At 42.4% G+C, this 27,249-nt stretch overlaps 1 protein-coding gene across 14 annotated transcripts in view; it reads left to right on the top strand.

Annotated features, from left to right (window-relative positions):
- NBEA (neurobeachin) overlaps window positions 1–27,249 on the top strand; it is an 834,265-nt gene that overhangs the window by 263,279 nt on the left and 543,737 nt on the right. For all 14 annotated transcript variants that reach the window (XM_034758618.1, XM_034758629.1, XM_034758620.1 and 11 more), the window contains exons 14-17: window positions 18,284–18,363; window positions 19,293–19,355; window positions 19,463–19,560; window positions 26,320–26,412. In XM_034758618.1, coding sequence (XP_034614509.1) covers window positions 18,284–18,363; window positions 19,293–19,355; window positions 19,463–19,560; window positions 26,320–26,412 — 334 coding nt within the window. The remainder of the gene's footprint in view (window positions 1–18,283; window positions 18,364–19,292; window positions 19,356–19,462; window positions 19,561–26,319; window positions 26,413–27,249) is intronic.

Raw genomic sequence — 27,249 nt, 5'->3', positions numbered from 1 at the left:
GAGCTCAGGGGCTGGGCAGGAAGGTCCCGCGGGCCGTAGCTTGCCCACCTCTGTACTAGTTACTCCATTAGCTCAAGTGGTATAAGTCTGTGCTATGGATCTAGAGGTTACATTTTTTCTGATGACCCTTCTGGAGACAGTCAGTACGGTTCTATATGATGGCACTTCTATTTCTTCTTTAAGTGTCTTCTGAATATTCCCACTTTTGGAACATGAGTGATTGGTGCTAATGAACAATGCAGTCCTTCTACTAGTAGTGCTTGTTAGACCAAATCATGCATCCCTCTCTAACCCCTCCCCTCAGCACTCCAGCATGTTCTGAGGGTGGGGCTATAAAAAGGGGCATCATAGTAGTTGCCATTTCAATTCTTGCCAACTTGCTGACCAAGATGGATTTGAGTCCTTCTCATTAAGATCTGTAACAGCTTAAATAAGTTCTCACACTTCTGAATCATCTCTCTCCTCCCCCACATGGAAAAGGACAGGAGAAAACCACATCTCTTATACTACAACTACAGGGAAGGAGGGTGAGGCAGCTAAAGGTAGCAAGAGGCTTAAAAAGCCTGGATAGATGTTTAAATTTAATGCGGGGAGGGGGAGTAGTGAGGGTGTCAATCAGCTCCCATCTCCCTTTGCCTGGCCAATGGGAGACAGAGAATCTCTGAAGGAGTAGGAGCCCCTCCCCCACCATGTTCCCAGACATGTGGTCCCCCCATCTCTGGGGTTGTCCACCATACTATGGGTTTGATCAAGTTTCCCGCTCAGTGAAATGGGTGGGTGGCTTTGTATAACAAAAATACAAAGCAAGGTTCATAAAATGAAAATACTTTTATCATAAGAATTCCAGTGCTTGAATGTTACCATCACTACATTTTAAGTGGCATTTGGTATTGAAAGAAGGAAGCCTGTTGTCTGTGACTAGTAATTTTACTGTAAGAAACTGAAAAATGTCACAGTATGGGAAAATGACACAAGACATTTCATTGTCAGAGACAACTGAAGCTCTGAGCTAATTTGACATAAGGCTTTTTAGATTCGGAGGAAATTTTAATGGAAATTTTGCCAATTTCAGAAATTCATTGTGGATGTTACAGTGCATTCAAATAACTTATCTTTGGAAGCATGAAATGTCTCATTAAACTGTAAACCTATTTCTTTTAGACATTTACAATGCTTAATGTTTTCTGGACATTATTACTTGGGGAGGTAAGGAAATACATTTTCTTTAATATTAGTACAATAGCTTGATTTAATATCAGCGACAGATAAAACCTGCTTTAAGGCTTTATTCCTGTGTAGTGTCTTAAGAAGCAAAATATGGGTGGTTTTGTGACCTTCTAGTTAAACGAATATTGTCTAGAGCCAATGTATTTGTAAGTTTATATAAGAAGTCTCTCGATACAGAAACTATATTTGTCATCTCTGTATACGTCTCTTGAAATGGGAATTGCAAGCACTTTGAATTATTTCAAAGGTTGATTAGTTTATGTAGCTTTGTAAATATTTTGGATCTGCTGCTTGGATACTGCTTTGTAATTTCAAGCAACAATGCTCATCTTTGGATTTTGTACAGTAGAAATTAAGGCTTAATTTCTCAAATAATCAACACTTTAAAAAAAGAAAGGATGTAGTACTTTAGAAATTTAGCACCTCGGAACACACATCATCAGCACACTGTACATTGAGACAGATCTACAAAGTGATTTTTTTACTATTTACTAGCAATACAACATGGAAGGAAATCCAGTTTTATACTTTAAATTGTAAGTTTTACCATTTAAAGTTGTGTTTTGTAACTGTTCTTAACCAAGAATCCACCAACCAATCATAATGGATGGGTTTCTCTCCTAAGGCAGTTCAAGAGTAGAGCTGAGTGAATAATTGATTTTTTTTGTTCAGTGGCAGAACCAAAAACTGTAGGGGGGAAATAACCGCTTTGAACAAAAGCTGAATTGTTTTGTTTATTCTCAGTAAAACAAAACAAATATTCAGGACCTTCTAAATGTTTCAAATGTCCTTTCAAAACATTTTTTACAAATGTTCTATTTTTTTCTTTTGCAGTTTTTCCCCCAGTTGAAACTCTTTGCTGAATTCAACCCCAGTGTCCCTCCTTCTCTCCTTCACTTGAGCCCCTCTGATATCCCCTACCACCCATCATCATTTATCCCTCCCCCTCGATGCCACCACACATGCCTCTCAACCTTATTCCCCACACTCCTCCTCCTCCTGCCTCACCTACCAGCAATCATTCACTTTTTTTTAACAAAAATACTTTTGGTTACATTCCTCCACCCCAACAAAAACAAAACACTTTCCAGTCATATTTTAGCAATATGTTGTGTGAATTTTTCCAGATTCCTACCCTGGGTGGCACTTGAACTGACACTGGCTGGAGGCTAAAAGTTCTGTTAACTCCCCTGTCCATGCATGCCCAGTGTAATCTGTCTGGGACATGAGCCTTAGAACTGCTTGACGCATGCATCACTGGAGAAGCAAACTTTTTTCCAAACCACATTTTAATTTGATTTTTCCCAAAGGGCACATTGGGCCATGCACTGTGTTGGGGTAACTCCTGAACTTTGGAAACTTTGGTGCAATGATCTGAGTCCTGGTTTGATCTCTCCCTCTGTGCAAAAAAGCATTGCCAGAATAGGTTAACAAAAGCTGGGGTGGGGGAACCGCATCTCAGGAACCCCTCCCCTGTACTCCCATGAAGCGCACCAAATTTCAATGCAATTCAAGTAACATTACAGATCTTAGAGCACTTAGAATAGTCAAACTTTAAACAGAAATCTGGTCTTAACTTTAAACTACAGCAGAGCTGCCATTCTGCTATAATCATACTCTGTTCTGTTAAATCTCATGTGATAAAATGTCAAGACAGGAGATTTTCACAAGGTTGGATATTTATAGCCATAGTGTATGAAGACATTTAGCAGTAGGCAATTGAGAGTAAGGTTCCTAACAGTTATATTCCTTCCCTCTTAAATTATTTTTCTGTGGAAATTGTAGGAAAGAAGATAGTTAACTCCTTTCTATTTCTTTATGATGGATGGTGCATTTTAATGATTGTATTACAAATTGAGTATTCCTCAAGTTGCCCAGGTAACCTCGGTGGTATGTTTCTGCTATTTACATTTTTATTTGAAGTTGCACCATTTCAAAATGTGTTATATGGATATTTAAAACAAAATCAAGGGAAGGAATTATTAACAGTGAATCCCTGAATGTTGCAGTTTAAATTAAAAATCTTAACATGACCTGGAAAGAAAAAATGATAGTGGTCATAGAATATCAGGGTTGGAAGGGACCTCAGGAGGTCATCTATTCCGACCCCCTGCTCAAAGCAGGACCAATTCCCAACTAAATCATCCCAGCTGAGGCTTTGTCAAGCCTAACCTTAAAAACCTCTAAGGAAGGAGATTTCACCACCTCCCTAGGTAACCCATTCCAGTGCTTCACCACCCTCCTAGTGAAAAAGTTTTTCCTAATATCCAACCTAAACCTCCCCGACTGCAACTTGAGACCATTACTCCTTGTTCTGTCATGAGGTATCACTGCGAACAGTCTAGATCCATCCTCTTCGGAACCCCCTTTCAGGTATGTCAAGGCAGGATGCCCACTTTGAACTTTAGGGTACAAATGTAGGGGCCTGCATGAAAACTTCTAAGTGTAACTACCAGCTTAGCTCTGGTTCTGCTGCCACCATTTCAATGGATTCCCTTCCTGGGAAGCCTTGAAAAACCTTCACCAAATCCCTGGTGAAAACAGATCCAAACCCCTTGGATCTTAAAACAAGGGGAAATTAACCATTCCCCTTCTTCCTCTCACCAACTCCTGGTGAATCAAGATCCAAACCCCTTGGATCTTGAACAAGGAAAAATCAATCAGGTTCTTAAAAAGAAGGTTTTTAATTAAAGAAAAAGGTAAAAATCATCTCTGTAAAATCAGTATGGAAATTAACCTTACAGGGTAATTAAACTTAAAGAGCTCAGAGGACTCCCCTCTAGTCTCAGATTCAAAATACAGCAAACAAAGATAAACACTCTAGTAAAAGGTACATTTACAAGTTGAGAAAACAAAGGAAAACTAACACGCCTTGCCTGGCTATTTACTTACAAGTTTGAAATAGGAGAGACTTGTTTAGAAAGATGTGGAGAACCTGGATTGATGTCTGGTCCCTCTCAGTCCCGAGAACGAACACACTCCCAAACAAAGAACACAAACAACAGCCTTCCCCCCCCAAGATTTGAAAGTATCTTGTCCCCTTATTGGTCCTTTAGGTCAGATGCCAGCCAGGTTACCTGAGCTTCTTAACCCTTTACAGGGAAAAGGATTTTGGAGTCTCTGGCCAGGAGGGGTTTTATAGTACTGTACACAGGACAGCTATTACCCTTCCCTTTATAGTTATGACACGCCCCCCAAATCACAGATAGTGTTGGATGTTTGGTTCCACACTGGCTGTGATTTCTTCCTGGAGTTCTAGGAGAAAACAGAGTTAATAAGACACATGTACCTTTACACATACTACTGATTATATAAAAACTAACAATATGTTTTATTCCAAGAACAATTGTTAATCAGTTAACTCTGGGAAACTTTCCCGGGAGAGTGCATCAGCCACTTTGTTAGAAGCTCCCGAAATGTGTTGTATTTCAAAATCAAAATCTTGGAGAGCTAAACTCCACCGAAGAAGTTTTTTGTTATTTCCCTTGGTGGTATGAAGCCACTGTAGCGCAGCATGGTCAGTTTGTAGTTGGAAACGCCGTCCCCAAACATATGGGCGTAGCTTTTCCAGCGCGTACACAATGGCATAGCATTCCTTTTCGCTGATTGACCAATGGCTTTCCCTCTCAGACAGTTTCTTACTGAGAAATACGACAGGATGGAATTTTTGATCCGGTCCTTCCTGCATTAAAACTGCTCCCACGCCTCGCTCGGACGCATCTGTGGTTACTTGGAATGGTTTGTCAAAGTCTGGGGCCCTTAGCACAGGGTCAGACATGAGTGTTGCCTTAAGCTGGTTAAAGGCCTTTTGACACTCATTAGTCCACTGAACTGCATTTGGCTGTTTCTTTCTGGTTAGGTCTGTCAGCGGGGCGGCGATTTGGCTGTAGTGGGGTACAAATCGCCTATAATATCCAGCCAAGCCTAAGAAGGATTGGACCTGTTTTTTAGACTTTGGAACCGGCCACTTTTGGATAGCATCCACTTTGGCCTGTAGGGGATTTATAGTTCCTTGACCCACCTGATGCCCCAGGTAAATTACTCTGTTTTGGCCTATTTGACACTTTTTAGCCTTAACAGTTAGTTCTGCCTGCTGGATGCGCTCGAAAATTTTTTTCAGGTGCTCCAGGTGCTCTGCCCATGAATCAGAAAAAATGGCCACATTATCGAGGTAGGCAACTGCAGATTCTCCCAATCCCGCTAGGAGACCATCTACAAGTCTTTGGAAGGTGGCGGGTGCATTTCGCAACCCAAAAGGGAGTACATTGAATTCATACACCCCTGCCTGGGTGACGAAGGCTGACCTTTTCTTAGTGGGTTCATCTAGTGGTACTTGCCAGTACCCCTTGGTTAAGTCTAAAGTAGAGATGAATTGGGCATGTTCCAATTTTTCCAATAGCTCATCTGTGCGTGGCATTGGATAGTTGTCAGGGCGAGTTACAGCATTTAGCTTACGGTAGTCCACGCAAAAGCGTATTTCCCCATCTGGTTTGGGAACTAGAACCACTGGAGATGCCCATGCACTCTTAGAGGGGTGGATTATACCCATCTGTAGCATGTCCTGGATCTCCCTTTGAATAGCAGTTTTGGCATGAGGTGACTCCCAGTAGGGTGGGGTTCTAATAGGGTGAGCATTACCTGTGTTAATGGAGTGGTATGCCCGTTCGGTCCATCCTGGAGTGGCTGAGAAAATTGGTGCAAAGCTTGTGCACAGCTCCTTGATCTGCTGTCGCTGCAGACGTCCAAGGGTCGTGGAGAGGTTCACCTCTTCCACGCCACCATCCTTTTTTTCTTTGTAGTAGACACCTTCAGGCCACTTCGCGTCATCTGTTTCCTGGGCTGTAAACTGGCAAACGTTTAATTCTTTGGAATAAAAGGGCTTAAGAGAATTAACATGGTATACCTTAGGCTTTATGTTGGAGGTGGGGGAGGCTATGAGATAGTTAACAGCTCCTAGGCGCTCCTGGACCGTGAATGGTCCTTCCCACGACGCTCCCATTTTATGGGCCTGGAGCGCCTTTAAGACCATGACTTGGTCTCCTACTTTGAAGGACCGTTCTCTGGAATAACAACAAAGAGTCTGGTGGCACCTTAAAGACTAACAGATTTATTTGGGCATAAGCTTTCGTGAGTAAAAACCTCACTTCTTCGGATGCATAGAGTGAAAGCTACAGATGCAGGCATTATATACTGACACATGGAGAGCAGGGAGTTACTTCACAAGTGGAGAATCAGTGTTGACAAGGCCAATTCAATCAGGGTGGATGTAGTCCACTCCCAATAATAGATGAGGAGGTGTCAATTCCAGGAGAGGAAAAGCTGCTTCTGTAGTGAGCCAGCCACTCCCAATCCCTATTCAAGCCCAGATTAATGGTGTTGAATTTGCAAATGAATTTGAGTTCTGCTGTTTCTCTTTGAAGTCTGTTCCTGAAGTTTTTTTGTTCAATGACAGTGACTTTTAAATCTGTGATAGAATGACCAGGGAGATTGAAGTGTTCACTTACTGGCTTGTGTATGTTACCATTCCTGATGTCCGATTTGTGTCCATTTATTCTTTTGCGGAGGGACTGTCCGGTTTGGCCAATGTACATGGCAGAGGGGCATTGCTGGCACATGATGGCATATATGACATTAGTGGATGTGCAGGTGAATGAGCCCCTGATGGTGTGGCTGATGTGGTTGGGTCCTCTGATGCTGTTGCCAGAGTAGATATGGGGACAGAGTAGGCAACGAGGTTTGCTACAGGGATAGGTTCCTGGGTTGGTGTTTCTGTGGTGTGGTGTGTAGTTGCTGGTGAGTATTTGCTTCAGGTTGGGGGGTTGTCTGTAAACAAGGACTGGCCTGCCTCCCAAGGTCTGTGAGAGTGAGGGATCATTTTCCAGGATAGGTTGTAGGTCGTGGATAATGCGCTGGAGAGGTTTTAGCTGGGGGCTGTATGTGATGGCCAGTGGTGTTCTGTTATTGTCCTTGTTGGGCCTGTCCTGTAGTAGGTGATTTCTGGGTACCCGTCTTGCTCTGTCAATCTGTTGCCTCACTTCCCCAGGTGGGTATTGTTGTTTTACGAATGCTTGATAAAGATCTTGTAGGTGTTTGTCTCTGTCTGAGGGGTTGGAGCAAATTCGGTTGTATCTTAGGGCTTGGCTGTAGACAATGGATCGTATGATGTGTCTTGGATGGAAGCTGGAGGCATGTAGGTACGTATAGCGGTCAGTAGGTTTCCGGTATAGGGTGGTGTTTATGTGACCATCACTTATTTGTACTGTAGTGTCCAGGAAGTGGATCTCTTGTGTGGACTGTTCCAGGCTGAGGTTGATGGTGGGGTGGAAATTGTTGAAGTCCAGGTGGAATTCTTCAAGGGCCTCCTTTCCGTGGGTCCATATGATGAAGATGTCATCAATGTAGCGCAAGTAGAGGAGGGGCACTAGGGGACGAGAGCTGAGGAAGCGTTGTTCTAAGTCAGCCATAAAAATGTTGGCATACTGTGGGGCCATGCGGGTACCCATAGCAGTGCCACTGACTTGAAGGTATAAGTTGTCCCCAAATCTGAAGTGGTTGTGGGTGAGGACAAAGTCACAAAGCTCAGCCACCAGGCTTGCTGTGGCCTCATCAGGGATACTGTTCCTGACAGCTTGTAGTCCATCCTCATGTGGAATATTGGTATAAAGTGCTTCTACATCCATGGTGGCCAGGATGGTGTTTTCAGGAAGAACGTCAATGCACTGTAGTTTCCTCAGGAAGTCGGTGGTGTCTCGAAGATAGCTGGGAGTGCTGGTAGCATAGGGTCTGAGGAGAGTGTCCAAATAGCCAGATAATCCTGCTGTCAGAGTACCAATGCCTGAGATGATGGGGCGTCCAGGGTTTCCGGGTTTATGGATCTTGGGTAGCAGATAGAATACCCCTCTGGAATGTTTATCATACCAGGCCTTTTGCTCTTTCTGAGCATTCTTTAGGTTTTTTTTAGCAAGGGCTAAAGAGTGTCGGAGGGTGCTTTGTAGGTTGCTTACAAAGTCTAGAATGTTAGTTCCTGGAGAAGGCGTAAACCCCTCCCATTGCTGCTTCACCAACTGTAATGGCCCCTTAACCTCGCGGCCATACACAAGTTCAAATGGTGAAAACCCTAAACTGGGATGTGGTACAGCCCTGTAGGCAAAAAGCAACTGCTGCAACACTAGGTCCCAATCATTGGAGTGTTCATTTACAAATTTACGTATCATGGCCCCCAAAGTTCCATTAAACCTCTCCACCAGGCCATTGGTTTTATGGTGGTAAGGGGTGGCAACCAAGTGATTCACCCCATGAGCTTCCCACAGGTTTTCCATGGTCCCTGCCAGGAAATTAGTTCCCGAATCTGTAAGGATGTCGGAGGGCTTAAGGGTACTGCTTCCGGCCATCGGGTAGCAAAATCCATGAAAGTCAGTACGTACTGCTTTCCTCTGGGTGTCTTCTTTGGGAAAGGACCCAGAATATCCACAGCTACGCGCTGAAATGGGACCTCAATTATGGGTAGTGGCTGGAGAGGGGCTTTAACCTGGTCTTGGGGCTTTCCCACTCGTTGGCACACCTCACAAGACCGGACATATTTAGCAACATCCTTGCCCATTCCCTCCCAGTGGAAGGACTTTCCCAACCGGTCTTTGGTTCTGTTCACCCCAGAATGGCCACTGGGATGATCATGGGCTAAGCTCAAGAGCTTTACCCGATACTTAGTGGGAACTACCAACTGTCTTTGAGGATGCCAGTCTTCCTGGTGCCCACCAGAAAGAGTCTCCTTGTATAAAAGTCCTTGTTCTACAACAAACCGGGATCGGTTAGAAGAGCTGAGAGGCGGTGGGGTGCTCTGCGCCGCCGCCCAAGCTTTCTGAAGGCTGTCATCTGCTTCCTGCTCGGCCTGGAACTGTTCCCTTGATGCTGGAGACATCAGTTCCTCCTTGGACTGTGGACTGGGGCTTGGTCCCTCTGGAAGCGATGCAGGTGCTGGGGCTGTTTCCATTGACTGTGAACAGCTGTCCGCTGGTGCACTATGTGGTATTTCAGGCTCTGGCTGAGCCTCTTGGGTAGGGTTATTTGCTGCTTCTGCCAGTTCAGGCTCGCTGGTGCCCTCTGGCGTTGGAGTTGTAGACGGGTTTGCAAGCGCTGGACTCAGGGCTGGCAATGGTTCTGGTGCTGGTTGCGTTGCCAGTTCCGGTTCTGGGACTGGCTTTGGTTGGGTCTCTGGGATTGGATCCACTACGGCTGTTGCAGTTGTTGGCAGGGGATCCGGTTCCACCACCTTTGTCTGGGTCTCTGGTAACCCAGACGGGGCCCTGGTGGACGGCTTAGGAACAGGGATGGGGGTGAAAGCTTGCTTAGCCTTTGCTAGTTCCAGTTCATGTTTCCTTTCTTTTTCTCTCTCCTCCATCTCTTTTTCTTTCAGCTCCATCTCTCTCTTGTGGGCCTCCTTTTTGGCTTTTTCTTCTCTTTCTCTTTGCTCTGTCTTGAGTTTTGTTAATTGAAGCAGTCTCTGATGTTTTTTTTCATTTTCTTCTGCTTCTAGTTTGGCCAGTTCTATTTTTTTAGCTACTTCTTTGGTAGTCATTTTCCTGTTTTCTTGTGCTGAGTCACCCCCTCTGCAGTTGACTGAAACTGGGAAGCTCTCAGCTCTGGCTGCTGCTGAGTTAACAGAGACTTTCTAACTAGCTACTCCCGAGGATGTAAAAAGAAAAAAAAAACAATTCAGCTTGTAAATTCTTTTTACCTTTGTTTGCTCATTTGAACACTTTTCTTAACAAAGGACCTGTTAAAAAAACTAACACCTCTGCCTTCAGGCAAGGAGAGATAAGATATGCATCTATCTACTTCCAGCTCGGCTTTCCAAGCAGCTAGAAGGAAAAAAAATCTCACGGGCTTTTGGGTTTAAAATGATCCCACCGCTAATCCACCATGTCAAGGCTGTATCCCCACTTTGAACTTTAGGGTACAAATGTAGGGGCCTGCATGAAAACTTCTAAGTGTAACTACCAGCTTAGCTCTGGTTCTGCTGCCACCATTTCAATGGATTCCATTCCTGGGAAACCTTGAAAAACCTTCACCAAATCCCTGGTGAAAACAGATCCAAACCCCTTGGATCTTAAAACAAGGGGAAATTAACCATTCCCCTCCTTCCTCCCACCAACTCCTGGTGAATCAAGATCCAAACCCCTTGGATCTTAAAACAAGGAGAAATTAACCATTCCCCTTCTTCCTCTCACCAACTCCTGGTGAATCAAGATCCAAACCCCTTGGATCTTAAAACAAGGAGAAATTAACCATTCCCCTCCTTCCTCCCACCAACTCCTGGTGAATCAAGATCCAAACCCATTGGATCTTGAACAAGGAAAAATCAGTCAGGTTCTTAAAAAGAAGGTTTTTAATTAAAGAAAAAGGTAAAAATCATCTCTGTAAAATCAGTATGGAAATTAACCTTACAGGGTAATCAAACTTAAAGAGCTCAGAGGACTCCCCTCTAGTCTCAGGTTCAAAATACAGCAAACAAAGATAAACACTCTGGTAAAAGGTACATTTACAAGTTGAGAAAACAAAGGAAAACTAACACGCCTTTCCTGGCTATTTACTTACAAGTTTGAAATAGGAGAGACTTGTTTAGAAAGATGTGGAGAACCTGGATTGATGTCTGGTCCCTCTCAGTCCCGAGAACGAACACACTCCCAAACAAAGAACACAAACAACAGCCTTCCCCCCCCCAAGATTTGAAAGTATCTTGTCCCCTTATTGGTCCTTTAGGTCAGATGCCAGCCAGGTTACCTGAGCTTCTTAACCCTTTACAGGGAAAAGGATTTTGGAGTCTCTGGCCAGGAGGGGTTTTATAGTACTGTACACAGGACAGCTATTACCCTTCCCTTTATAGTTATGACAAGGTAGTTGAAGGCTGCTATCAAATCCCCCCTCACTCTTCTCTTCTGCAGACTAAACAATCCCAATTCCCTCAGCCTCTCCTCATAAGTCATGTGCTCCAGCCCCCTAATCATTTTTGTTGCCTCTATTTGTCTAGGTCCCTCTGTATCCTGTCCCTATCCTCCAGCGTATCTACCACTCCTCCCAGTTTAGTGTCATCTGCAAACTTGCTGAGAGTGCAGTCCACGCCATCCTCCAGATTATTAATGAAGATATTGAACAAAACCGGCCCCAGGACTGACCCTTGGGGCACTCCGCTTGAAACCGGCTGCCAACTAGACATGGAGCCGTTGATCGCTACCCATTGAGCCCGATGATCTAGCCAACTTTCTATCCACCTTATAATCCATTCATCCAGTCCATACTTCTTTAACTTGGCGGCAAGAATACTGTGGGAGACTAAAGTCAAGGAATAACACATCCACTGCTTTCCCCTCATCCAGAGAGTCAGTTATCTCCTCATAGAAGGCAATTAGGTTAGTCAGGCATGACTTGCCTTTGGTGAATCCATGCTGATTGTTCCTGATCACTTTCCTCTCCTCTAAGTGCTTCAGAATTGATTCCTTGAGGACCTGCTCCATGATTTTTCCAGGGACTGAGGTGAGTCTGACTGGCCTGTAGTTCCCCGGATCCTCCTCTTTCCCTTTTTTAAAGATGGGCCCTACATTAACCTTTTTCCAGTCATCCGGGACCTCCCCCGATCGCCATGAGTTTTCAAAGATAATGGCCAATGGCTCTGCAATCACATCCGCCAACTTCTTTAGCACCCTCGGATGCAGCACATCCGGCCCCATGGACTTGTGCTTATCCAGTTTTTCTAAATAGTCCCAAACCACTTCTTTCTCCACAGAAGGCTGGTCACCTTCTCCCCATACTGTGCTGCCCAGTGCAGCAGTCTGGGAGCTGACCTTGTTCATGAAGACAGAGGCAAAAAAATCGTTGAGTACATTAGCTTTTTCCACATCCTCTGTTACTAGGTTGCCTCCCTCATTCATTAAGGTGCCCACACATTCCTTGACTTTCTTCTTGTTGCTAACATACCTGAAGAAACCCTTCTTGTTACTCTTAACATCTCTTGCTATCTGCAACTCCAAGTGTGATTTGGCCTTCCTGATTTCACTCCTGCATGCCTGAGCAATATTTTTATACTCCTCCCTGGTCATTTGTCCAGTCTTCCACTTCTTGTAAGCTTCTTTTTTGCGTTTAAGGTCTTTTATGTAAAAGTTTTTATATGAACAGTCTTTTAAAATAATTCTGAGAAAGTCTTTAGCTTAAATAGTTCTCAATGTAGTTGCTGATTCATTATAATAATTTTGAAGCAATTATTTTTCTTGTCTTCCTGAGTTGGGTGAGCGAGTTGCTTGAGTGCTACCAGTAATTAATTAATTTTCCCATTAATACAAATATTCTATTCTTAAATGTCTTCTTACACTTGTAATTAGTTTAGTAAGATCATTTGATTCCATGTTGACAGGTAAAGCATTTTACCATGTATATAGCAATGATACTAGAAGCTCTGTACTTATCTAACATATTTGTAAGTATGTATTTCACAAAGGTGCTTTCCATTTCAACATTTAAGAAATAACCTAAATGCCTACTTTACCCCTACGTTTTATGCTTTGATAAGGACTTCAGTGTTGCTTCTCTTTGAAGTCCTCCTTCTGTTTACCAGTTGCAGTCTTTACAATTAAAAGTCTTATCAATATTTTTATACAAAACATCAGTCACAATAAACAAGCTTACATCCATTTTTCAAAACATAAAATAAAAGAAATTGGCATAGAACGTTAAACCAAGATAAAGTTTAAAATACAGCTCTTTTGAATTTGTATAAATACTCTTAGGGTGTTTATAAACAAGGTTTTCTGGCTAAGGAGGGGTTGTCTTCCTAACATGTGCTTTTCCGTGAGAGACAAACACCCCCCTCCCCGAATTTCTTTGATTAGCTTCTACAATTTGTAACATAACTAGCTAAACAATATGTATTTTTATATTCAAGCATACTGGCTATAACATGCTGGTAACTATGTAGTAATATTCATTAAAATTCAAGTTCATATCTACCCAATATTAAAAATAACTTGTAATAATTGACGTCTGTCCACCACAGCAAGAAGTGAGAGAAACAAGAAAAAGGGGGGAAGAGAATAATATTCGCAAGTTAAGAAAAAAGTCTCATTTCTTTTATTCTCAGTGTTACTAACTCTCACAAATTTATAATAAATAACATGATTTTGGCTCCTGCTTCAAGCCGTTAGATGAAAAGCTCTAGTCTTCCCATGACTTACGAGAAACAAAATCAGAGAAAGACTTTCCCCTACTGGTGCTTTGTAATCTAGAGGAATGTACAAGTTTATAAACTGTGAACTCTCATCCACCTCTTTTGCTGTTAACGGGCCCTTCACAACCCTTATTGTGAACCCAAAACGTCATACTGTTATGTTGGGGAATAAGAGATGCGGGGGGCGGGGAGGGAGAGGAGAGAATTACTATCATTCACCCATTTCACAGATGAGCAACTTGCATAACATCTGTTCTGGCATTTCTGGTAATTGAACCCATGTCTTCAATCTGATGAACCCAGGTCTGATCCACTTTGTCACATAATCTTACAGAAAAAAATTAAATTAGGTGTTTCTGAGACCCACATCAACCCCCTCTGGTTCTGTCACCTGTGGTGGAGAGGCCACGTGTTAAGAATTAATGATTCTGATATTGCTTCAATGCTAAAAAGTCTAGTTTATTAGCCTGAGGCTCATGCTTTTTAAATCCGGAGGCCCCATGTGCAGTCCTAGCAGAAGACCCAAACAGAGGGGTTGTTATATTTGGTTATGCTGCTTATAGCCAATAGATCACATTGTGATCCCAGATCCAGGAATAGAAGCTCAGAATCCTGATGCCGAGCATTCTGCCGTATCACAAATACTTATGTAGTATGCTAACAAAGTATGTGTTCTATCTCCCTCTACATACTCCTCCATACACATGCTGTCCCACTTACAATCAATTACTCCTATATTGCTGAAGTAGAAGAGGTCTGTGCAGTGGATCTGAAGGCTGTTTATCAAACCCTGCTGGTGTCCCATGTGGGGATGAAAAAATATATACACGCAGATGCATAAAAGTTAATGTGAGGAGCCTGAAGTAATTGTTGGAATGATTTCATATTGCAAAAAGTATTTAGAAGTGAATTTGGGTGTTGTGCTAATATTTTTCTTGTTGTGTTTTTAGTGTTTATATTTTGGGTAATGGGAGCTCTCCCTTTAAGAGCAGGAGGTGGCAATTTATTATAGAGTGTGTTTGAGACTGAGTGCAATGTAAGGGAGAAATTTTGCCTATCTCCAGAGAAGGGAAGAACCTGCCTGTGTAAGCTCCAAAAGGGTTAGCATGTGATTTAATAAGCTTATCTTACCAGAAAGCAAGCCTCATTCTCTAAGGTGTGGTGTTAGCATTTACTGGGCACTTTCTGGCCTCAGGACATTGCTAATGAGATATAAAGCTTTTCACCTGTAGTTCACTAGTTTGAATCAGGTTCAGCTCTGCAGAGATTAACAGTTACTCCCATCTAATGGAAGTTTCATACCACTAAACGATTTGAGTTGCCTGGTCCTAGTGCCAGCTCCCACGTGACAAATTCATCACCATGCTTTACACTAGATTGTATGTTCTTTCAGGCAGGGACTACCTCTTGCTGTGTGTTCTACAGGGTCTAGCACAATAGGACCTTGGTTTTGTTTGGGTCTTCTAATGAGAGGTCCCGCAGCAGGGGCCAGAATTGGATTACTCTTGATAAACTTGTGAAAGAAGACAACACTGTAATTGTGTCTCTCACATTGGAGACAGAGAGGATGATTTTTAAAAAAATCAGAAATCTGTGATTTAACCTTTGGCTCAAAAATTGAGATGATGGTCGTAGTTTGTTTTTGTTACCTCATAGTCTTTAAGGTCTGATTTATTATTTTTGAACTCTGGGGATTGCAGTACTACATTCCAGAAAATAAGGCTGTGTCTGCGTTAGTCGCTTTACTAGCATCAAAGCCAAATGAGACTCATAAAAGTGGCAAATTTACAGCAGCAGAATCCAATTTACTTAGCTTCCCTACTTTCCAGTATTGTTGTACCCAGTCTAGTATTAAGCAGCTGGTGTGCTGTAACTGCTGTGATCATTGCTTGTTCTGCTGTTCATAACTATCTTACTGTTCCCTTGTGCTCCTCCCATCTGTTTGTTTTATCCACCTGTTGAGTCTTCTTGTTTTAAATTTAGATTATGATCATCTTGTGGCAAGACACCTCCTAGCATTTCCCGCTCTGGCAGTGCTGGGGGCTGTTGTAAATCAGCCCCACTCTGTACAGTGGGTGTCTTCCTCCTCTGTTGTTCTCCTGTCAGTATTTTCAAGGTAGGCCTCAGGGCAGGTACAAGGAGTGCTCCTCCAGCAAACAAAAAGAAACCAATTTTCAAACACAAAACAAAGGGGGACATTTTCCCTGTCCCCTCGCTGGGCATGGGGGTGCAGTGTTGTTGACCTGTTGTTAGCTGAGGTGTCGGTCATTCCCCTAACAGGGCACTCAGTTTTGGTTGTTTCCCCTATCGGGAGGAGAACTGCCTCTCATCCCAGAGAAGCCTATATCCCTGCTGCCACTAGCTCTGCAGCAGCTTGTCTCTCCTCCCCTTCTCTGGCCAAAGCAAGGGTTTTTAAAGGTCTCAGGCAGCCCTTTATTGGGTTCAGATGTCCCTATTTGTCCTGAGGTGTAACCCCTTTCCAGCTTATAGGAAAAAGGGCCTTTATCATTCTAAGGCTAACATATCTGCCTTCCACCACTATCTTGCACCCCTACCCGTGAGCCCTTCCCCCCAGCCATCATACCTGGAGCCGGCTGTGCGATCTGCAGTCAGTTCACTTTCAAACCATGCCAAGGGCACATACGTACACACTCATGCTCCATACTCTCCATTTCCTCACCCTCGTGTCCCACCCCAATACTAAGTGGCGGGACCTACTGCCATCTGTTGAAGGTAAGGAACCCCGGTGGGCCAGTCTGTATTCCAGTTGGTGCCTTCCTCGTGGAGCTGTAAGCACAGGCATATACCTGGTGCGGTTCACCTCTATACCTGATGCCTGTTCCTTTTGCTGCGTGAGGGAGACCCTTTGACACCTTTGAGGAGCAGTGGGTGCAGTCCGGAGTTCTCTGCTCGGTGTCCCGTTCAGATTCCGTACTTTTGCCCCTTTGACCTTCACACCTGTTGTTGTTTTCTTTTTTGTTGTCCTGTATTTATTTGAGTCCCAGGGTCAGGAGCTCCCCCTCCTTAGGCTGGGGGAGGAGCCGTTAGCTACGGGCAGGCTTGCACTCGTCCACTTCCTGGAATCAAACAGGACCACTCTCTTGCAGTTGCCTAGTCTGACTTTGTCCCAATCTGTTTTGGACAGGAACTGTTTCTGTTCTGTTTGTATGGTGCCTACTACAGAGCCTTAGGCTCTAGGCAACCAGAATACCAATAATAAGTAGTAGTAAACTGGAAGGAGGGAATATGTTTTTTCAGTGTTTGGACTATAACCTGACAGCAAACAGAGTTTTGATCATCATCTGCTAAAACATTGAATGTGACTCACTCACATCTCTAGATATATTAACAAGTATTGGAACATCGATATGAAGCTAACCTTTCTATGATTAGGTTCCTAGTACCTGTTAGTTTGGGATACCTTCCTGCAAATGACTCCTTAAAATTTGTTTCTCCTAGAAATCTTTCCTGTCTTTTTCTTCTCATCAGTATCACACCCTTGGCTATCTCCCATGATTTAAGTTTTGTTTTGAGGTTCTTTCATTATAATCTCTCAGGAGGAGGTTCAGTGCCTTAGTCTAGACTTTGGAGAAAATACTGCTTCCACAGTATGGAGAAGTAGACTAACACTACTCCGCCAGTGGAACTTATGTGGGTTGACATGGAGAGACATGAGGAGATGCATATATCTGAAGTAATTAGGGATATGCTTTCTGACCACAATGATGCAAGCACATAGAATATAGCATGGTAGGACCTTTTGGCTGGGAGCACAGTATCACTATAATAATTCATGCGTCAGTAGATGTAGTTGCAGGCTACCACCTTGAAATCCAAATTCATCTCTGCATTTTATGTGGGAAGAGGTCACGTGTATAAAAATATTTTTCTCTATATAAAAGACTGCTTCTTTTGGGTTGGATCTAATAACAATGTCCATATCTTCAAATACCCTGTGTAAGGCAGAGACTATATTTCAGACAAAGACCTCAGAGACTAGAAAATGTGCTTCACAGTGGTTCCTAATAATGTTTCATCCATGAAATGGGACAGAAATATAGCCACTGAAATAAAGAATGTTATTTTGTGCAAGTTAAATTTTTCCTGAAAAAGTAAGCTAGGCTATTTTATTTATACCTCACAAATTGTGTGCTAGGCATCACCAAAAAGGTGGGAAAGATGCAAGGGCGTTTTCTAATTTAACATACAATATACTAGTATAGGAGATGAATGGGGAATCAAAAAGAAAAAAGGACAAATGAATAGACAGTGATGTTTATTGCATCTTATTGTTAACTTCCATTGAGTTTTTTAGTTTTTTTTTATAGTCTGTTTATTAAGAACTCTTGTTTGAATGGAGAAATACTGGTTATAAACTATTGTAGACAATGTATTTTTAGCAGGCCATGGGTCTATTATTTTATTGAACTGGAAATTTCTCTTTGATTATATAGGATTAGTCTTTCATGCAAGTAATGCCACAATCAGGTTAGAATTAAAAAAAAAAAAAAAAAAAACCTTCTGTATAATGTTCCGTCCAACTGGTATAACTTTAATGGCTTAGTTATTGTTAGCCCATATTAGATTTTCATTGCCTAACATTTGATGTTTCTGTGCCTCTGTAAAAACTGTGATTAGTTTTTCATTGAAAAGGAAACATTATCACATCAGGAATTTTGGTTCTACATAATATAATTCTGAAAAGTTTGTGTTATTTGCAGATGCTAACTTTCGTGTAGTTAGCACAGTACTCAATCTACTGCAATCCCTTGAAAATGCTGCTGTCACAAAGAGCAGGTACATATAGTACATTTAAAAGGTGGTGTTTTTTGTTTCTCTCAGAAGGTCCTCGGCCATCACAGAAAGAAATCATATCACTACGGGCATTTATGCTTCTGTTTTTGAAACAGCTTATATTGAAGGTAAAATAATCTTATTTGAGAGTGTTAGCAATTTGATAAATGTAACAAACTTGAAGGCCCAAGGTAGATATTGAGTAGTTTCTAATGAAGCACTAGATACATAATTCCTGGCAATTATTTTGTCTAAACCTTATTAATATTATGAATTGGTCTGTGCCAATAATACTTCTTAACCCCCCCCATCACCCCAAAACAAAACAAAACAACCCACACCTACAGTGAATTAACTTTTAGGATATTTCATATCAGTCATACTACATTGCTTTTATATCTGTTTCAACACATTTATTTTTAGACCAAAAAGGTACAGACTCCTAACCTGCTCTATAGAATCCTTTAAAGCATTTGGGCCAGATTCTCTATTCTGGGACACTGTGGTAGAGATCTAATTGGTACAAGAAGGGGAGAGGTCAGTCAGGAAGTTACTTACAACTTCTTGATTCTGTCTGGCCCTGGTGCAGTTTAGAGTAGTCTTTGAGCTGCACTTATGTGTCCCAGACGACACATTGTAAGCCATGGATCATCTGTCATTTGAGAATAACCAGGGTGCAAGGTTCAGTGTGTTCTGCCCATACCTCTTCTCTCATTCTTTCTTTCTTCAGATATGCCCCTTTATTTGGGAACTGTGGGAATGGGCTGTAGTTGGCAATGCTAGCTTTGTCCACTGCAGACCTCCCCCCCCCACACACTACAAATCCCGTACAGTGGGGACAGGGACACTCTTTTGCACTGTCCAAGTGGTATATGGGTAGAGTGGAGGAGATAATTTAGCCCTTTGACTTTAGCTGGTACTTCATTCATAAGATAATTCTAGGCGTTGTTAGTTTTTAATGGTATCCAATTTTAGAGAGACTTTGTAGTCAAAAGTTTTCTTAGGCAGAGTGTGAAGAATTTAAGCTCTCTATGAAGAAATATCCATTCTTTTTTAGGATAGAGGAGTCAAGGAAGATGAGCTGCAGAGTATATTAAATTACTTATTAACAATGCATGAGGTAGGTTTCTATAATTACTTATCTTTTACTGTAATCAATTGTACCAACTTTATGGAAAGCATTCAATTAAGAATTTTTTCTAAAAGATTTTGATGCTTGTCACACAGGATGAAAATATTCATGATGTGCTGCAGTTGCTAGTGGCTCTAATGTCAGAACATCCAGCATCTATGATACCTGCATTTGATCAAAGAAACGGGATACGGTAAGATGGAGAAATGACAATATACTTTGAAACTAATCTCCCTCCAACCTGCTTCCTTTCCCACATACATAAAAAGTGTGATTGCTTGCTTTTGGAGTACAAATACATTTATGAATATACTAAATCTAGCATTTTATTCTTTCAAAACATGAAAGTTTTTATAACATGTCATGGGGAGATTTAAGTGAAAATATTTCAGCTGGGGTCCTGTTTATAAAACTAGACATGTTTGGGGATAAATTATTTTTTTTATTTGCAATTCAATCTGGAATATAATGTGCCACTCACAAGGTACACTGAAAAATACAGATATGGGTATGAAAGTTCCCTTTTTTAACTGTTACAGTAGACTAATTTTAGTCATTTTTTAAAACATTTTTCTGAGTTGAACTTATATTCGTATTCTATCCAGAAGCTGAAAAATAGTGTCTCTACAGTAAATATGTTTGTCAGTAATTTATAATTGACTACAATAAGACAAACAGTGCTATCTTGGTATTTTCTTATATCTAACATAGTAACAAAATAGGTCAATATTTTAAAATAATAAATGTGTTTTAATGTGGATTCTTTGTCTTGTGATATTCTGAAAAATAATTTCAGTATGACTGAGATACTGTGTAAAAAAACAGCTACTAACCTGCACAACAGCTGCTTTTTAAGGTAGTTTAGTCAAACAATGTCTTAAAAATATTAAAATCTTCATGGAAGTCTTTATATTTGAAACGGTTTAATTAACAATGCCAACAATCAAAATCAAGAGATGGGATCCATCTAGTTATTGCTAGCAGAATTTAGTTTTCTGCCATACTTTTGTTCAGCTGTGACTTGTTCAGTATTTCTTTCTGGCTCTGTTCCAACACTTTTCTAAGAGGACACCCCCTTATATGGTGAAGGGCCAGTAGCTGAACTGGAGGAGTTAAGTCATCTGAAATGGCCAAAGAAATGGTGATTATGGAAAGAAGAGATGGGAAAAGAGTAAGAGTAACAACTGGTGAACAGATCATGGTTTAGGTAACCTGGGAATGCATTTGATTTTGAAAGTTATTTGTTTTTATTTATTCTAGACAAAGGGTCTGGTATAATTTAGAGTCAAAAGGAAGTCTAATCATTGGAACCGAGTATACACATGAAAAAGAATCAGTCTCATAGAAGAGAAGAAAAAGATAAGAATGACCTTTCAGGTCATCCAGTTGGTCATCCTGGCAAATTGCAGGGTTGTTCCCCAACAGTCCAGATGAAAATGAGTAAAGTAATGTCTAAAGTTGACTTTTTAGTAAAGCCAACATACTTTCACTGTTTAATTCTTCTTTGCTTTATCCTCATACATAGAATATGTTTTTAAACAATAGTGGCTCAAACAAATACTGACTTATCTTGTGACCTAATCTCTCTAGAGTGTAAATGGAAAGATATGGAGGATGTTAAATAGCATCTACTAGAAATAAATATTTTTAAATCAGCCCGGATAACTTGCACCCAAGAATTCTAAAAGAGTTAGCTGAGGATATCTTTGGCCCACTGGTGTTAATTTTTAATCTTGGAATTCTGGTGAAATTCCAGAAGACTGGAAGAGTGATTATATTGTGGCAATATAAAAAAGGTCAAGCAGGCTAACCCGGCTAGTCAGGCTAGCCTGACATCAGTCCCAGGCAAAATAATGGAAAAGCTGATACAATATTCAGTTAATAAAGTGGTAAAGAATGGATAGTTGATTAATTCCAGTCAGTGTGGTTTTATGGAAAATAGGGCATGTCAATCCTTATCTCCATTTTTTAAAGAGATTACAAGTTTGGTTTATAAAGCCATTGATCAACAGCGCTGGAACCTTGGTAGAAGTGGTGGGGCATGAGGCCCTGCCTCTTCTGCTCTTCCCCCAGAGGCCCCACCCCCTAGCTGAAGCGAGAGCAGGGCAGTGGTAAGAGCCATCCAGGGAGCCCAGGCCGCTGTGGGGAGACCTGAGCCCTCTCCCTGCCCTGATCGCAAGGTCTCCAATTTTGGTTGGAAGTATTCCTGGAGGTTTCATCACATGATCATCTTTAATTAAAGATTAATCCTTAATTCCTGGAGACTCCAAGTTGATCCTGGAGGACTGGCAACCCTACCTGGACGGTGCAGCCTGGGGGGTGAGGACATGGGTTGGAGGCTGCTCTCAGGCACCCCAGTCCCCTGCTCAGAGCAGGTGGGGAGTCCAGGGTTCCCCACAGCGGCTCGGACTCCCTGGGTGGCTCTTACCATGGCTCATCTCTGGCGTCTGGCCTGGCCAGGGGGTGGGAGCCTCAGGGAGAAGAGAAGAAGCATGGGCGGGGCCGTGGATAGGGGCCAGGCCTCATGGTGATGGGGAGCTAAGGCCCCGCTCACCGGGAAGAGGCTGCCACCACTGTCAGGGGCTACACTTGTGCCTGCTTGATACTCATAGTTTGGGGGGAAATGCAGCCCCCTGTCCCCCAAACTATGCCCATGTTTAAAAGGTGGCATGGCCCTCCCACTTTTAAAAGTGGGGGGGCTGGTTCCGGCACCCCAGCATAGATTGAATACATGCAGACTTTTGTAAGACATTTGACTTGGTACTATACAGCATTATGATTTTTTTTAAAAATATGTAATATTGATTAAGAACAGCTGAACGACAGATTTAAAAAAAATGTTAATTGGGGAATCATCATTGGTGTTTCTAGGGTGGCTCTGCAGGGATCTCTACTAGGCCTGACACTATTCAGCATTTTCTTCAATGATATGGAAGTAGATATAAAGTCATTGGTGATGAGATTTCTAGGTGACACAAAGATTGGCAGAGTGGTAAATAATAATGAGAACAATCCTACAGAGCAATCTGGATCATTTGGTAACCTGGGCCCCTTCAGAAATATGTGTTTTAATATAGCCAAATGCTAGGTCATATATCTAGGGGGGAAATGCAGACTGCCTACAGAATGTATTCTGGAAATCAGTGACTGAAAAGGATTTAGGCGTCCAGTGGACAAGTAATTCACCATGAGCTCCACAGTGCGATGCTGTGGTAAAAAAGGCTAATGAAATCCTTGGATCAGGAAAGTTAGGAGTAGGAATGTGACTTTACCTCTGTATAAGACATTAGTAATATCAATTTTAGAATACTGTGTTCCATTCTCGTGCCAACATTTTTTAAGTATTGGAGAGGGTGCAGTAAAGAGCCACAAAAATTATTTGAGGGCCTGAAAGTGAGAGGCTTGCAGCTCAATCTGTATAGTTTCTCTTAGAGGGAATTGAGAAGAGACTTCATTAGTGTACAAGTATAAAATACCAGGTACTTAGAGTTTTTTAAACTAGCAGAGAAAGGCATAACAAGAACCAATGGAAGCTGAAGCCAGACAAATTCATATTAGAAATAAGGAATAAATGTTTAAAGTCAGGGTGATTAACTATTGGAACAATCTACAGTGTAAATGGTGGATTCCCCATCTCTTGATATCTTCAAATTCTATAAAATTTGATACTATCTCGCATGACCTTCTCATAAACTAACATGGGAAATGCAACCTAGATGGAGCTACTATAAGGTGGGTGCAAAACTTGTTGGAAAACCATTCTCAGAGAGTGGTTATCAGTGGTTCACAGTCATGCTGGAAGGGCATAACGAGTGGGATCCCACAGGGATCAGTTCTGAATCCAGTTCTGGTCAATATCTTCATCTCTGATTTAGATAATGGTATTGAGAGTACATTTATAAAGTTTGTGGACGATATCAAGCTGGGAGGGGTTGCAAGTGCTTTGAAGAATACATTAAAATTCAAAATGAGCTCGACAAACTGGAAAAATGGTCTGAAGTAAATAGGATGAAATTCAATAAGGACAAATGCAAAATGCTTCATTTAGGTAGGAACAATCAGTTGCACACATACAAAATGGGAAACGACTGCCTAGGAAGGAGTACTGTGGAAAGAGATCTGGTGGTCATAGTGGACCACAAGCTAGATATGAGTCCACAGAGTAACACTGTTGCAAAAAAAAAAGTGATCATCATTTTGGGATGTATTAGCAAGAGTCTTATAAGCAACACCACGCAGATTAGGCCTCAGTTGGAGTATCGTGTCCAGTTCTGGATGCCACATTTCAGGAAATGTGGACAAATTGAAGAAAGTCCAGAGAAGAGTAACAAAAATGATTAAAAGTCTAGAAAACATGACCTATGAGGGATAATTGAAAAAACTGGGTTTGTATAGTTTGGAGAAGAGAAGACTGAGAGGGAGGAGGCATGATAACAGTTTTCAAGTACATAAAAGATTGTTACAAGCATAGGTGCCGACTTCCCCTCTTTCCCGTGGGTGCTCGACCTGCCCTTTCTGCCCCCGGCCCCACCCCGACTCCACCCCTTCCCTGAGGTCCCACCCCCATTCCAACCCCTTCCCCAAAGTCTCCACCCCCTCCCTGCCCCTATTCCAACTCCTTCCCCAAATCCCCACCCCGGCCCCACCTCCTCCCCTGAGCATGCCACGTTTCTGCTCTTCCCCCTCCTTCCCGGAGCATGCTAACGCTGCCAAACAGCGGCTAGGTGGGAAATGCTGGGAGGTAGGCAGAGGAACGGGGATGCAGCATGCTTGCAGGGGAATAGAAGGGGGAGGGGAACTTGCCTGCCGGTGGGTGCAAAGCACCCACTAATTTTTCCCCAGGTGTGAGTCACACACAGAATCAGTGCCTATGGTTACAAGGAGGAGAGAGAAAAATTGTTGTTCTTTACCTTGGAGGCTAGGGCAAGAAGCAATGGAGGTTTAGATTGGACATTTAGAAAAACTTCCTAACTGTTAGGGTGGTTAAACATTGGAATAAATTGCCTAGGGAGATTGTGGAATCTCCATCATTGGAGATTTGTAAGAGCAGGTTAGACAAACACCTGTCAGGAATGGTCTAGATAATACTTAGTCCTGCCATGAGTGACGGGGACTGACTAGATGACCTCTCAAAGTCCCTTCCAGTCCTATGATTCTATGAAATTAAGACTCAAAGCCTTTCTGGAAGATGTTAGTCAGGCACAAGTTATCGGGCTCAACACGGGTAATTGTGTCAAATTCTGTACTCTGCATTATATAGGTGGTCAGACTAGATGATCTAATGTCCTGTCTTACCTGATACTGTATGAATCTATGACAATGTAGGGTTCTGGATATATACAGTGGTCACCCTTAAATGGTGTGTATATTGCGTATGATAAATAGTTTTAGTATTTGCATAATTAAATGTAACTTCTTAAGATTGGGTATATGTGCCCAATCTGTGTGCAGACCAAAAAACAGCAAAATTCCCTCACTGCGCTGAAAGGAGGAAGCTAGCCCTGAAAGACCGCCTAAGATGCAAATCATGGAGAAAAGAACTGGTAGCTATGACTTCATAGTCTGCTGCAAGCTGGAGTTGATAAGTGGCAGAAACCATGGGATGGTGGGTGAACCCCTGCTTTGGGGAGACTAGCTAGCCAGCCCTGCCTCTTCCACCCAAGGACCCCCTCCCCTCCCCGCATGCCGGAGCCCTGAACCCACCCCCAGTAAAAGAAGAAGCCCTGAGGGGGCCCCACGACAACAGGAGCCCCCACTCACCCACCCCAGTCACATTGGTCCGAGCCGCCGCCACCAGCAACCCCCCCGACCCACCGCTCCTCTCCCTCCCTCCCCCGAGCAGCCAGGCTCCCCAAGTGCTGGGCAGTCCCCCCCGCTTCTGATGCCCCCCCCCGCCGAGTCATGGCTCCTCTGCCCCTGAAGCTCTCCTCCGCCCAAGCCGCTGGACCCCACCACCAGTGCCAGGCCGGCCCATCGCCTGGTTAGCCTACCTAGCGCCCGCCCCTGAAGGCCCTCTCTCAGCCGAGCCGCTGCCCGCACCAGCGCCGGGCCGAGCCGCTCGCCACCCAAGCACTAGCTCCTGCCGCCCCTGACGGCCCCGCCCCCAGAAAACCCAGCCGAGACTCCTCACTTTGCTGGCTCTTGCCACCCTGAGCAGGAGGGATGTAGCTAGCAGCGGGGACCTCCGGGGAGTGGGCGGGGGAGCAGGAGTGGAGGAGATGGTGGGTGTCTCGGGGAAGGGGTGAGGCCACTGTGGCTCAGGTGTCCAGCGGCAGGTCGACGGCAGCACTAGGGAAGACTAAGCCTTCCCTGGCCTATTATACCCACCGCCCATGGCAGAAACCATTTAAAAAAAAAGAAGGGGGGGCTTCCAGGTTGGGAAAGTTAGTGTGAAGTTTTGCGAGGTAGAGGAGTGCTCTCTGGTTTCCTGCTGCCGCATAAAACTCCTGAACCTGGCCTTGGCTAGCTTAAAGGCCTAATTGGGGAATTAATCACTCATCTTGAACACAGCAGAACTGTCCTACTGCTCAAGGACTGTAGAATGTTGTTTTGTTTTTGTTCCAACTGGAACCTTGGCTGAAGGAAGCAGCCCTGTGTCTGTGGAACCTTGGATTAGATTGAAGGAGGTCTTGTTTATTTTTCTTCATTTGGACCAATAGTCAAAGAAAGAAGTCTTTTGACTGTTTAATTTCATTTGGTTGAAACTGAAATTATTTCCCCTCCATTTTGGGACCTACCTTAAAGGGACCATGACCCCAACCCAGTAGCATAGCTTGTGATCCCACCATACTTCCTTTCACTTATATATGTATATATTCCTTTCTAAGCGCTTTTCTTATTTTATTGTTTACTTTCACAATACTATGAATGATTCCATGGAAATGTCTGGTGTTTGGTGGTAAACAGAGAATATGCTAACTGATTTTTTTTTTTTTTTTTTTTTTCATTTTAGAGTCATTTATAAATTACTGGCTTCCAAAAGTGAAAGTATCTGGGTGCAGGCTCTGAAGGTACTGGGATATTTTCTCAAACACCTGGGTCACAAGTAAGTGTACTGTCTGAAGTAGTTGTAGTGGCATACAATGATTATAATTTGTTTTCTTTTTTGTAATATTCAGTTTAAAATACAAAACATGATATCTAGAAAGTGCTTAGAATGCATTAACTGCAGTGTCTATGATGAGTAATTTGCAGATTCTGTTATTTTTATAGATACGCAGTGAAGAAAAATACCCCATTTTCAGATTAATTTCTTACAAAATAGTAATTTCAAAAGATAAAAAACATTGTCTGGTAACTTTTAAATGTTTATGTGAAAATAAGTCTTAAACCAAAATTGCTTTAGAAAACAAAACAAAAAACCCAGTAATGGCGTTTATAAATTAAATGTATTGTTCTCATATGGCCGTATATCTCTGAAAGTACAGTAGATATGAAACTCAATTTTTTATGGATCATTAAAGATTGTTGGTCAGTCATTTGCATTTTCAGTTGCATTAGGAATAAACATCTGGGAGGAATTACACAAAGACATTTAAAAAGATGATGGAAATAAATAAAATTGAGGAATAATAAAACATTCTCATAAAAATATTAGCTATTACTGTGTTATACAAATACAGAAGGAACAGCAAATGAAGTATATAAATAGTGATAAAAATTAAAATAGTGATAAAAATAGAGAAGTAAGATGTAGAAAGTGAAATAAGTGAAATTTAGAATGAGTTGTTTCCATGTAGACAGATTTTGTTTAGTTTCCCAAATGCTATTTTGACTAGCCCCAGATTATTTCTAATGTGCTATTACATGGTGCTTTACATTTTCAAAACAATGTCCATACACTGCGTAATTAATCCTCTTAACACTCTGCGAGGTTGAATAA

The sequence above is a fragment of the Trachemys scripta genome, chromosome 1, assembly GCF_013100865.1.
Source record: "Trachemys scripta elegans isolate TJP31775 chromosome 1, CAS_Tse_1.0, whole genome shotgun sequence".
In the NCBI taxonomy this organism is placed as follows: domain Eukaryota; kingdom Metazoa; phylum Chordata; order Testudines; family Emydidae; genus Trachemys; species Trachemys scripta.
The sequence above is the reverse complement of the archived record's forward strand: the minus strand, read 5'-3'. Positions and strand labels throughout refer to the sequence as shown.